Below are 12,398 nucleotides of genomic sequence, written 5' to 3'. Positions count from 1 at the left end.
ACAGAAATTCCTACTCGGTGGGCGGGGTGGGGGGTACTACAGAGTGGTGGGGGGCATCCCAAGGGGGTGGAAGAGGGTCTCACCCATGCTGCGCCTGGGCTGGGACCGGTAGGTCCCCCTGGCGCAGGGTAGCTGAAAGCTCTCCCACGTACTCACTGGGCCTGGGCTAGGACTGAAGATTTTCTTATTGGTGTATTATAGTCTTTTCATTGGGCAGATAGTTGTTTTGGTTATTTTTGTTCATTTATAAGTTTATTGTTCTGATGGGTATGGTGGTGCATACCTGTAATCTCAGCCCTTGAAAGGCAGGAGGATTGCCACATGTTCATGGCTAGCCTTGAAGCACAAAGTGAGACTGTCTCAAAAAATAAAAAAATGATGAAGTTATTTTTTTTATTGTAAGTAATCTTTGTTTTGATTTGGAGCTGGCCTGTGGGGTAGCAGAGGTATGCCAGAGAGTTAATAATTGGGAAATTTGTGAAAGCTAGTATTAATCCTATGGGCATGGGCATGTATTTATATTATCAGCATATATTTTTGATTTTATAATGAATTTCCTGCATTTTTTGTATATGTGGAAGGATAGAAATGAAAGAATGAACTCTAATCTACACTTCTTACTTATTTTTAAAATAAATAACTGGTACTTTAATCTTTTCTAAGCCAAGGAAAAACTTTTATTGCAGCAGTTATTACTGTAAGAGATTGATGTTTTCAGAATAACATGTACTGGCCTTTTTCTACATTTTATTTTGATAGAAAAAATACTAGCATCAAGAATAATTGTTTCTTGGTTCTTTGTTTTTCTTAAATACAGCAAAATCCAAAAAAGATTGCATCTGACTTTTTCCTACGATTGTTAACATCAAAGCTGATGAATGACATTGCAGATATTTGTAAAAGTTTAGTAAGTGTGCTTCATATTTTACTACTATATTTTATTGTATGTAATATCAAAGTGTTTTAAAAGAAATCTTAGCAGTGTTGTACAGTGTCTTTTATTTCTGTGAATGGAAAGCAAATGAAATTATTTTGTTTGGGGGGAATATATTTAACTGCTGCTTTTTAAAATTTTTTTATTTTTTGTGCCGGCTCACCCCCCCCCCCCCGGGGGGGGCGGGGCTGGCAGGGCATATGGTGCAGGTGGAACTCTCGTCCCTGTGCGCTTGCCTAAGCTTGCCTCAGCAGGCGCTTTAGGCTGCTGAGCTATCTCTCTGGCCCCTGACTGCTTCTTAATAGCAGTACCTAGCACACCGCCAGGCTTTTAGTTTCTCTATAAAAAGGAAAGCTGGAAGATTGGATAATCATCCAGGTTAATATCTATTCCTATGCCACATTGTATTAAAATTCAAAACAATTCTTTAAGAAAAATAAACCAAAACAGGTAGTTGTGCTATTTTTCTTTTTTTCATACAAATGGGCTTATGCTGCATATGCTCTGTTGTGTGAAGTAATGCCTGATATACACGATAGATATTTAAATAATGAATGAGAAAAATACTCATTATCTAAGTTTTGTGACAAATACTGGTCACTTTTCATTGTCATTGTATGTGTTTTTTATAAGCTATGTACTACTATATTTTATCTAGCAGTGTGTGTCATTGCACTGTGTGATAATAGCATATACACATAGTCTGCCTAGAAAATGTATACATCAGGAAAGAAAATATGTATTTCATTTATTCATTTATTGTTTATGAATTTATGTATTTGGTACAGGGTCTTGCTATGTAGCTCTAACTTGTAGCGATCCTCCTATCTCATCCTCCTCAGCGCTGAGTTTGTAGACATGTAGCACCACGCCTGGTTTTGGTGGCTGGTTTGACGGGCCTGGGTCAGGGCCAACATGGCATGCAGTACTGGAGATCAAACCCGGGTCCTTGTGCTTGTCAGGCAGGTGCTTAGATCTCTGAGTTATCTCCCTGGTCCAGTATATAAATACAGATTTATGAAGACATCATAAGATTAGTACGTTACCCTTTGGCTTCTGCAGTTATAAGAGGTGCTCACAGTGGTGAGCATTAGCTTCCAGATACATATTAGTGTGGTGAACTGCTGGAATGTGTATACATTTTTGTGGTGTCTCTTTTTTCTCTTTCTCTCTCTGCATGTATATAGATATAGATCTTTTTGTTTCTGTAGATCTATGTCTTTCACTACAGATATGAAATTTTTTGGCTATCTTTTCTTAATTGAGGTTTCTAGTGGTGCTTAGTTTTTTTTTGGTTTTTTTAAATAATATATTCTGGTATAAAGATTCTTATATTATGTCTACTTGTATTTATTTCTTCATACGAGGGATATGGGACAAAGTCTAGTAAGGGACTTGATTATTCAAAAGGAATATGCATTTGACATTTAATTTAGCTTATTTCAGTTCATTTCAGTTTCACGTTAGACCCAATCTTGCTTTTTCACTCAGGCTCATCTTTAACTGGCCTGAAGCAATTCTCCTGCCCCAGCATTCTGAGTGGCTGGGATTATAGGCATGTGCCACCGTACTTGGCTTGTTGATGGATATTGTCATTATCTTCCAAAATTGTCATATAACAATTTATAAGTTTTACATTCATTTGCCTATAAATTATGTTGGGAAAATTTGAAGAGTTTGAAAGGCGCCACCTTGATGCCAAGAAGGTAGCTTAGCAGCCTAAGTCCCTGCCTGGGAAGTGCTTGATCTTGGGTTTGATTCCTGGTACAAAAAAATGTCTAATCCTAGAAAGAATCCCACTTGAAAAGATATTTCTCTTCTTTGAAGGTATCCTTTATCAGAAAGCCATCTGACTCTGGGGAGGTAAAATCAGAAGATGATACTAATGAAAATCTAAAAGATGTAAATGGCTCATCACCTACAGATCTCTTTCATGATTACCCTTCTAGTAGTGCGAATGATGCACATGATCCTGGAGAGAACCAGACTACCACTGGTAAATACATATCTACTGCTTGAGAATTATTTTATCACTTAATTTAGCATTGTAGGAAGCCAAATTAACGATTTTATGCAAATTTTGTTTCCCCTCAATATACTCTATAAGGATTGTTCTGTATATTATTGTTTCTCTGACTTTAATTAAATGTATTACTTTTCTATTTTATTATCCATGAGAGGAATTTACAGTAAAGAAATAATCTATGTTTTCAGTTATTTGGACAATGGAAAGCAGTAGAGGCATTCAAGTTTGTACTCAGTGTATGTGTCTCTTGTACCCCTCTCAGTGTTAATGAATGCTTTTATTTGTAGGTGCTATGAATCCTTTAGCAGAAGAGAATCTGTCAAAGCAAGAGCTACTTCTTTTAGACATGCTCAAGTTCCTGTGTATGTGTGTGACTACATCTCAGACTAAGTCGGTGTCCTTCAGAGCTGCTGATATTCGGAGAAGGTTACTAATGCTAATTGATTCACTGGATCTTAATAAATCCATCCACTTACACACGGTGAGTCCAGTGAAGTGGGGGAGCTGGTTGTATCTAGTGTGGCTGGCTGAATGTAATGGTGTGACATGTAAGAATCACTTGGTGCCTTTGAAGATTTGAAATTATTTTCTTGAGAAATGAATGAGACTAGTTGTAAAATACACTCTGTTTTCCTTACATTGTTTTTGTCCTTGTCTGCTGAAGCAGGCTTTGAACTGCTGGGCTCAGTCTTCCATGTAACTGGAAGACATGCCATCACACAGGCCTAGCTTTTACTTTTTCTCTGAATAGTCTATGAAAACATTTACTTAGATATTAAAATTTAGACAGATTTTGGATAGATTTAGTCCTGTTAAGTATAATTATTACAAATTACTGTAGGCTACTCTAAGAAGCGTAGATCTTGACTGTAAAAATAATATATAATGTGGTTGAAGTCAGAATTTTGCCTTTGACTCAGTACTACTGGTAAATATCTTTAATTCCACTTCACCACAGGGTTTATTTTTATCTGTCCAAGTCTGTTGGTCCCTTTTCTGACAGGAAAGCAAATGAACAAACCCACCAACCCTGGCTTCTACATGGATTGACTTATTTACGTAGTAATCTTATATTGAACTAATCTCTTGGCTTACCCCCAGTCCTCAAGGCCAATTGGGTAGAGCCTGTGGCTGAGTAACATCTGGGTGGTCCCTGGTTATGTCCTCATTTGCAGTAAACTGGCAGTCTTGTTGGTTCAATAATCATGGCAAATGTACAGATTGAGTCCCTCATGGAACCCTTTCATGGTCACGTTCCTAGCTGTAGTGACTAGGTACATCATGTTGTAACACCAGCAAACAGGGATAATTGTGCCCTGTTGGAATTCTTGGTCTCAGACCTGGCAGACTGTACTCGTGTACACCTTGGTGAAAGGTGACCAGCTTTTCTGGAAACTTTGATGCTTAAAGTTGCTTCAAGATAGTCCATAAAATCTTACATGACTCACATTAAATATTAAAAGGGATCATTTCATTTTGTTACTGAGGAATAAGAAAAGTTTTTAGAGATGGGGGAAATGCCTTATGATTTGTCATTGTAGCTGGAAAATTGTCAGTTCTTGCAAACTGGTTACTACCATTATAAGTGATAATTGTTGCACAGCCTTTTTTTTTTTTTATTTATTTATTCATTCATTCATTTTGTGTGTGTGGCCAGCTCAGCCCACCAGGGGGCGGGGCTGTCTGGCATGTGGTGCTGGGGGATTGAACTGCCGTCACTGTGTTTTGCTTAGCTTAGCTTGTTCTAAGTAGGTGCTGAGCCATCTCACCAGCCTGCACAGCCTTTTATATCCATAATATCACAGAAATCCTAATCAGGTGGCTAGATACAAAGATAGGTTAAGGTGTTTGACTTCTCCCCTGCCCATAATTATCTTTGCTTTGAAAAGTTCACTAATAGAATAATTTTTAACCTTTGATCTCTTATACTCGGGTGTTATTTTGGGTAGGTGGGAGCATAATGTATTGGTTGCATTGCTACAATAAAGTCTATACCTTTAAAAAAAAAAAAAAGAAAGAAAGAAAGAAAAGAAAAAATGGGGAGTTAGCTCAGTGGAATAAGTGCTTGCCTGGCAAGCTCAAGGGCCTGAGTTCAATCCCCAGATCCACAAAAAAAGAAAGAAAGAAAGAAAGAAAGAAAGCAAGCAAGCAAGCAAGCAAGCAAGCAAGCAAGCAAATAAAGTCTATACCTTTAGGCTTATCCTTGTAGTTTTCTGGTCTGATAAATGATGTTTCCCCATTTTATGGGCAAGAGAACAGAAGTTCCAGATGATATAGTTTAAAACACAGAAAGTTATTTTGCTATTTTTTAATTTTATTTTACAAGTTAATGGGATTTACTGTGATACTTCCATATACAAATAATTATGAATTTGAATCTAAATGTATGTAACTTCAAAGGCCTTTGGGGCTGGGGAGATAGCTCAGTAGAATAAGTGCTTCCAGGCAAGCACAAGGTCCTGAGTTCAATCCCTAGTACCACACACAAAAAAAAGGCCTTTATATGTCCTTTTAAAATTTACAACTCTGTGTGTCTGTATGTAAGTAGGGATTTATATTTATGCATCTGCATGCTTTTAAAGTAAGTGATCTATGAAGAAACCTGATTTTTTGTTCTCTATCATTTTAGTACTTAGTGCTTTTAAAGAAACTACCTGGAGAACAGTGTCCTATTCCTGTAGAAGATGTTGTTGAACTTCTGAAACCACTATCGTAAGACACTATGCATTTTCACTTTAAAATTATAGACTATCCGATGTAGTCTGCTAAGCTTATAAATTTTTTCCACTACAGCACTGTGTGTTCTTTGTATCGCCGTGACCAAGACGTTTGTAGAATAATTTTAAAGCATGTCCTTCATGTAGTGACAAACTTAGGTCAAGGTGATATGGATTCAGAGCCTATGAGAGAGGCACAAGGACAGTTCCTTACAGTGATTGGAGCATTTTGGTAGGTATAATCTGTTTTGTAGAATTTGTAATTTTCTTTGGTAATTCTGGATAGAAATGCAAACTTTCCGTTTTTAAGTTAGTGACTTCTTCTGATTTTCCTGTGTAACTATATGCATCTTTTAATAGTAGCAGGATATAATTTATGTTTCTCTCAATTACTTAAAAATTCTTTTTATAAGGCTTGACTTTCTAAATTGTGTTTGAGTCATTTGGTAGTTGAAGATGTATGGTGAAAAAAGAAAAGCTGTGCTAAGATGAAAGCAGTGGAATTGCTCATGTTCCCAGAGTGAATCACTTAGCCTTGTCACGATCTGTTTCATGTGTAGAGTCACAGACTGGGGTAACATGCTGAAATTTATAGAAGAGCACACATACATGATTTAGAGCCTGTGTACTATGTGATTGATAAAGACTTCTAAATCAGTGTAAAACCTGGTTTTGAAACCTGTGATACAACAAAAATTTAAAAATATGTTTACTGTGTTGTGGCTAGCTGAAATATGATGGCCCCCAAATAGGGGCACAATTGTAGGTAACAAACATACATTAAATATTGAATTTCTTTTCAGACTAATGTCTTAGCTTGTTTGGGGGAAGTCAAGTGTAATAATGTGTTCTATAAAATGAGAATTAATTTAGCACAGAAAGAAATGTTGGAAGCAGTCAGAATAATAAAGTTAATAGTGATTTTTCTGTCTAGGTTCTTATTTGAATGATTATTTGACTTGAAAAAACTTACTCATTTCAGGCATCTGACAAAAGAGAAGAAATGCACGTTCTCTGTAAGGATGGCAATAGTAAAATGTCTTAGAACTCTGCTTGAGGTGAGCTATTCCATGTTATTGGTAGGATCTCCATTGGAATTTTAAAGCAGCCTATATATGTCTTTCTTATTTTTAATTTTATTTTTAAGTAAAAACAGCAGAAACAAAGAAATAGAGTAACAAACAATATATATGGTACAGAATTTCAAAATGAATAAAAATTTAAGAGTAGTTGTTATATCACATTTTCATCATCAGAGCTGTTGTTCAGATTAATAGATATAGGTATGCAAGATGGATCAAATAAACATTAACACTTACTTTCAATGAACCTTAATTCTTTTCTTGACCTTTTTTACTTTTTTTTTTTTTGACCTTTTTTACGTTTATAAAAATTTATTTTAAAGAGAATATATTAATTGATAAACATAGAAGTGGTACCCACTTAGAAGAACAAGATAGAGAGGTATTCAGCCAATGGTGTTTGTATTGTCCTTTGTTGTCTTTGATGTAGTTGTTCAGATTATATATATTCGCATATAGAGTTAGTCAAGTAAAAATTTTGACCATTAACTGCTACTTTCAAAAAAATAATGGAAATTGGTACTACAACCATCTTACCTATCCTGAATATATGTCATAATAAGTTATTTTTCTCTTAACATTTCTTTTTTTTTTGGCGGAACTGGGGATTGAACTCAGGCCCTTACGCTTGCCAGGGAAGTGCTTATTCGGCTGAGCTATCTCCCCAGCCTTCTCTTAACATTTCATATTTAATTTCAGTTGTTCTTTCCTCATAGGCTGATCCTTATTCAAAATGGGCTATTCTTAACGTAAAGGGAGAAGACTTTCCTGTGAATGAAGTATTTCCACACTTTCTTGCTGATGATAATCACCAAGTGTGCATGTTAACTGCCGAATCGATTAATAGGTAATGGGGTAGATTTTCATGAAGTGTTTGAAATGCTGCCGATAGCAGTGCAGTGTCTAGCACAGTTAGAGCTCATTCATTATGATAGTAACGGTAACGCTGGGCATGTTAATTCTAGCTTTTATATTTGTTCTTAATCTAACAATTTTATGATGCTATTATTTATTGCACTTAATCAGTGAAAATTCTAGGGGCTGGGGAGATGACTCAGTGGAGTAAGTGCTTGGCAGGCAAGCACAAGGGCCTGAATTCAATCCCTGGTTCTGCAAAAAAAAAAAAAAAAAAAAAAACACGAAAATTCTGTCCTAAAGAGGTACAGTAACTTACCTACTGCCACATAATTAATAAGGCACTAATTTGAGAGCGATGCATTATGGGATGTGTAGAATTTGGATATTATAATTTTATGTGAGTTTATAAAATGATAACACATTTTACTTGATAATTTTATTTTCTTAAATATACAGTTAGGCACTGGAACTTTCTTGTGGTCAGTTTTATGTTTGAGTACTTATATAAATGAATATTAATTTCTTTTTTTTTTTTGGCAGAAACAGGGGCTGAACTCATTCCCTTGTGCTTGCCAGGGAAGCGCTTATTCCACTGAGCCATCTCCCCAGCCCCTAATTTCTTTTTCTTTTTTTTTTCTTTTATTTTTTTTTTTTTTGGCAGAACCGGGGATTGAACTCAGACCATTGTGCCTGCTAGGGAAGCGAAATTCGTTTTTTGTTTTTTTTTTGGCAGAACCGGGGATTGAACTCAGGCCCTTGTGCTTGCCAGGGAAGCGCTTATTCCACTGAGCCATTTCCCCAGCCCCCCGGCCCCTAATTTCTTAAGGATTATATGTTTATCTGGTTATCAGAATAATTTTAAATTTTCTAAATAGAAGTCAGGTGTGGTGGCACACACCTGCAATCTTAGAACCAATAGAGGCTGATGGAAAAGGATCATAAGATCAAGGTCTGCCTGGCAACTTAGACTGTCTCAGAGTAGGAAAAGAAAAAGGAATGGGATGCAGCTCAGTGGTAGAGCACTCCTGGGCCTGAGTTCAGTACCCAGCACTGCAAAATAATGACAGCACAACCTCTAATGCAGCCTGCTCCTCAATTCACCTGCCTTTACTTCCATTGAATATGGCACATCCCTACTTTATTTTTCTCCATAACATTTCTCATTGCTTGATGTATTTAACATACCCTTTCCTCATCCCACCAGAGTCCTAACTCCCAGAATGCACTGGTTGGTGTCTTCTGTTCATTGCTGCTATCTTAGCTCCTAAAATGATATTTTGGCATTGGTGGTGTGTAGGATTGAATATTGTAGGTAAAATAATTCACTGTGTTTAAAAACAAATTACGTGCTGCTTGATAAACATCAAAGCTGAAAATCATTTGAATAACTTTAATATTCAAAAATAAGTGAGCAATAATAGATCTCCACAGAGACCTTGAACCTAGCAGTCAAATTATGTGTTAAAATGAACTGATACATCCAGAATTTAAATATACTGACAGCCTATTTCCATGAACCAGATTTTGTGTTTTAAGTCCTCAGGTTGGGAATTTTTAAAAATAAGACTACTCCATTGTCAAGGCTGCTAATAAGTATGTGTAGTAGTTGAAATCCTTGTTGAATTTGACAGATAAAAGAAAATATATGCTAAAGTTAAAGATCTGGAATTATGTAGGACCTTTAATTGAATGTTATAAAACAGCTGATGGTAGGATGGGGAAAAAATAATATAAGATTTAAAAACTTGAAACCCGGCAAGAGAGTTCAGCAGTCTAAGCACCTACTTAGGCAAGCACAGAGACCAGGGTTCATCCCGGTACCACATGCTGTGCCAGCCCCGCCACTGGACGTGCTGTGCTGGCCACGGAGACCAGGCATGGTGGCGCATTCCTATAATCCCAGCACTGAGGGAACTGAAAACAGGATCACTACGAGTCTGAGCTACGTAGTGAGACCTTGCACCAAATACACCTAAAAAGATTTAAAAGAATTTGTTAATTTTTGTTTTTTTGCTTAAATATTTTAATGTTGGACTATTTTAAGAGTGGATAGTGAAACTGGAAAAATGGAGGAGTACTAAACATTTTAGAAGTTTCAATTAGTGAAAATGTGTGAATGAAAAATTGGATAATTATTTTAAATTTGTAGGTATTACAGAAAAAAGATAATGATCAGCTTTTCTCCATTACAAATTTAAGTGGAGTACCAAGGCATTAAACTGCCCTTTTTTGGGGTGACTAAATGGAAGTCTTTGGACAGGAGGAAAAATTATTTTTTGTGGCAGTTTAAGGGCAATATTACTCAAATTCAGGCAATAGTTAAAAGATCTTTTGAACATGGGAGACTGAGACAGGAGAAATGCAAGTTGAAGGCCAGCCTAGGCAACTTAGTGAAACTATCTCAAAAATTCTTTCTTAAACTTAAAGAGAAAGAAAGAAAGAAAGAAAGAAAGAAAGAAAGAAAGAAAGAAAGTAAGTAAGTCAACTAACCAACCACATTGGGTATGTAACTCAGCAAGCTTAAGGCTCTGGGTTGCATCACTAGTTCAGAAATAAATAAAATAAATAAATTGAGACATTTCACTAATAGGAGAAAATGTATTACCTTTATATATTTGACATTAATACTAAGTGGATTCCTTGCAACTGTTGAAATGGATTACATATTTCATCAGTTTTTCAAGAACTAATATGTATGTCTCAGAGTGATTTAATTTTGTCTGTGTTTTGAAAATTGGTGTTTGAATAAAAAACTAACACTTTGTCATTTATTTTTTCTTACTTTTTTTTAAAGATTGTTTCAGAATACAAAACAAGATTCTTCCGTGTTTTTGAAAGCACTTCCTTTGAAGCTTCAGCAAACAGCTTTTGAAAATGTATACTTGAAAGCTCGGGAAAGAATGAGAGAAGTGGTAATTTTAGTAGCGTCTGTTTGCTATTATCACATGCCTTCTGCTTTCTACAAATACACTATGTGTTACTTTAACAACTTTGGTATAAAAGTTTTTACAGTACTCAGTATTTTATGATAGAAAGCTATGGTAACACTGATACAAAATGAGTGAAATTGCTGTGCTTACAGGACAAATAATAGCAGTTTCTCTTGGTTAAGGTATATATAATATTTTGGGGAAAACCAATTTAAGTTTTAATGTGGGTTTAAATGATATCCTTTTAATTTTAAGAAATGTTTTTATATAAGATCTGCTTAAGAGCTAATTAAGAGATGACAATAGATGGAAGTAGATTGGGAACAAGATTGTAACAATTAGAATTACCTTTTTTTATTTTTTAAAAACGTATTTTTGATGTATTTAGTATAGGGTCTGTCGGGTCTCACTACATAGATCGGACTTCTAGTGATCCTCCTGTTTACAGCCTCCCAAGTGCTGGGATTACAGGCACGCAGCACCACACCCAGTCTCAGTTGCTGTCGCAGTGTGCCCCATGGGTGGGGATGACTGCAGGCCTGGGTATTGAACCCCCAGCCCCTGCTCCTGCCTAAGCAAGTGCTTGAATCTGCTGAGCTATCTGGCTGGGCCTAGAATTATCTTTTTTTTTTTAACTTGTAGTTTTGTACATTTCTCGCTACGTAGCTCAGGCTCGTAGTGATCCTACTATCTCAATCTCCCGAACACTGGGATTACAGGTGTCTGTCACCACACCCAGTTTCTGTGGCCTGCTCATTTGGGGTTCCAGGGCCGCTGGCTTGGCATGCCACACTAGGGAATCTAACCCAGGTTGTTGCACTTGCCAGGCAGGTGCTTAGGCCACCAAGCTATCTCCCCAGCCCCAGCATATTTCTTCTTAAAGTGGTAAAAAATTGTCTTAGTGTCCTGGTATATTTATTTTTGCTCTGATTTTTTACTAAAAATGACTTTTAGTGGTTAATTAAATGACTATCAAATCTGTGACTTGGACAGTTGGGTGAGAGAATGTAAATTTAAAAAACAATCTCAATAAATTGGAAAGATAAGTAAATTATATTTAATTTCAATGGCAATACATACTATGAATTTTACTTTTTTATATATTTGGTACAGGCTGTCACTGCGCAACTTGGATTCATAGTGATACTACTGTCTTAGCCTTCCCAGCACTGGGATTACAGGCATGCGCCACCATGCCAGGACTTGGTGGCCAGCTCAGCACACTTGGGGGCAGGGCCAGGATGGCATGTGGTGCCAGGGATTGAATCCAGTCCCTGTGCTGGCCTAAACAGGAGCTTAGTCCACTGAGCTATCCCTCATACTATGAATTTTAAATTAACCCATCATCTACAAAAAAAAGAAAGGGAAATACTGACTTGACACCAGTTTACTTAGAGCCCTAATCTTCTACAACTTGAAAGTACTATAAGAATCAGTATTGTTACAGGTGTCAAAAATAATTTCTATCATATTTCATTTATAGAAGCATATTGTCATGAAGATGATAAAATAACGGATATTCTATAGATATAAAGGGCACATTTCTTTTTTTTTTAATCCTTTTAAAGGACCTCTAGAATGTTTTGTTTTGTTTGGCTCCAAGTAAAGGTAAATTTTTGTTTTTAAGTGCTGGGCATCAGTTAGAGGACTTTTGGCATGCCAGGCAAACTCTCTTAATCTTGACTTAGTAAAGAAAACAAAATGAGGTCTTGCCCTTCTCTTGTACTAGGACTCAACTAAATATAGTAAGTAGCAGATTATCAAGTGTTTGAAGAGAAACTTGCATCAAACATGACTAGTCAAAAAATGCAGATTCTTGTTAATATCTTGTAATTGATCAGTAAACTAGAT

At 36.3% G+C, this 12,398-nt stretch overlaps 1 protein-coding gene across 1 annotated transcript in view; it reads left to right on the top strand.

The window, feature by feature from the left end:
* Positions 1 to 12,398, top strand: part of Atm (ATM serine/threonine kinase) — a 137,159-nt gene that overhangs the window by 41,122 nt on the left and 83,639 nt on the right. The window contains exons 16-23 of the mRNA XM_004626220.2: positions 818 to 907; positions 2,762 to 2,930; positions 3,248 to 3,441; positions 5,590 to 5,672; positions 5,754 to 5,909; positions 6,660 to 6,735; positions 7,476 to 7,606; positions 10,412 to 10,529. Coding sequence (XP_004626277.1) covers positions 818 to 907; positions 2,762 to 2,930; positions 3,248 to 3,441; positions 5,590 to 5,672; positions 5,754 to 5,909; positions 6,660 to 6,735; positions 7,476 to 7,606; positions 10,412 to 10,529 — 1,017 coding nt within the window. The remainder of the gene's footprint in view (positions 1 to 817; positions 908 to 2,761; positions 2,931 to 3,247; positions 3,442 to 5,589; positions 5,673 to 5,753; positions 5,910 to 6,659; positions 6,736 to 7,475; positions 7,607 to 10,411; positions 10,530 to 12,398) is intronic.

This window comes from Octodon degus, unplaced genomic scaffold, assembly GCF_000260255.1.
Source record: "Octodon degus isolate 3935 unplaced genomic scaffold, OctDeg1.0 scaffold00012, whole genome shotgun sequence".
Taxonomy (NCBI): Eukaryota; Metazoa; Chordata; class Mammalia; order Rodentia; family Octodontidae; genus Octodon; species Octodon degus.
This window is presented reverse-complemented; position numbering and strand designations above follow the sequence as displayed.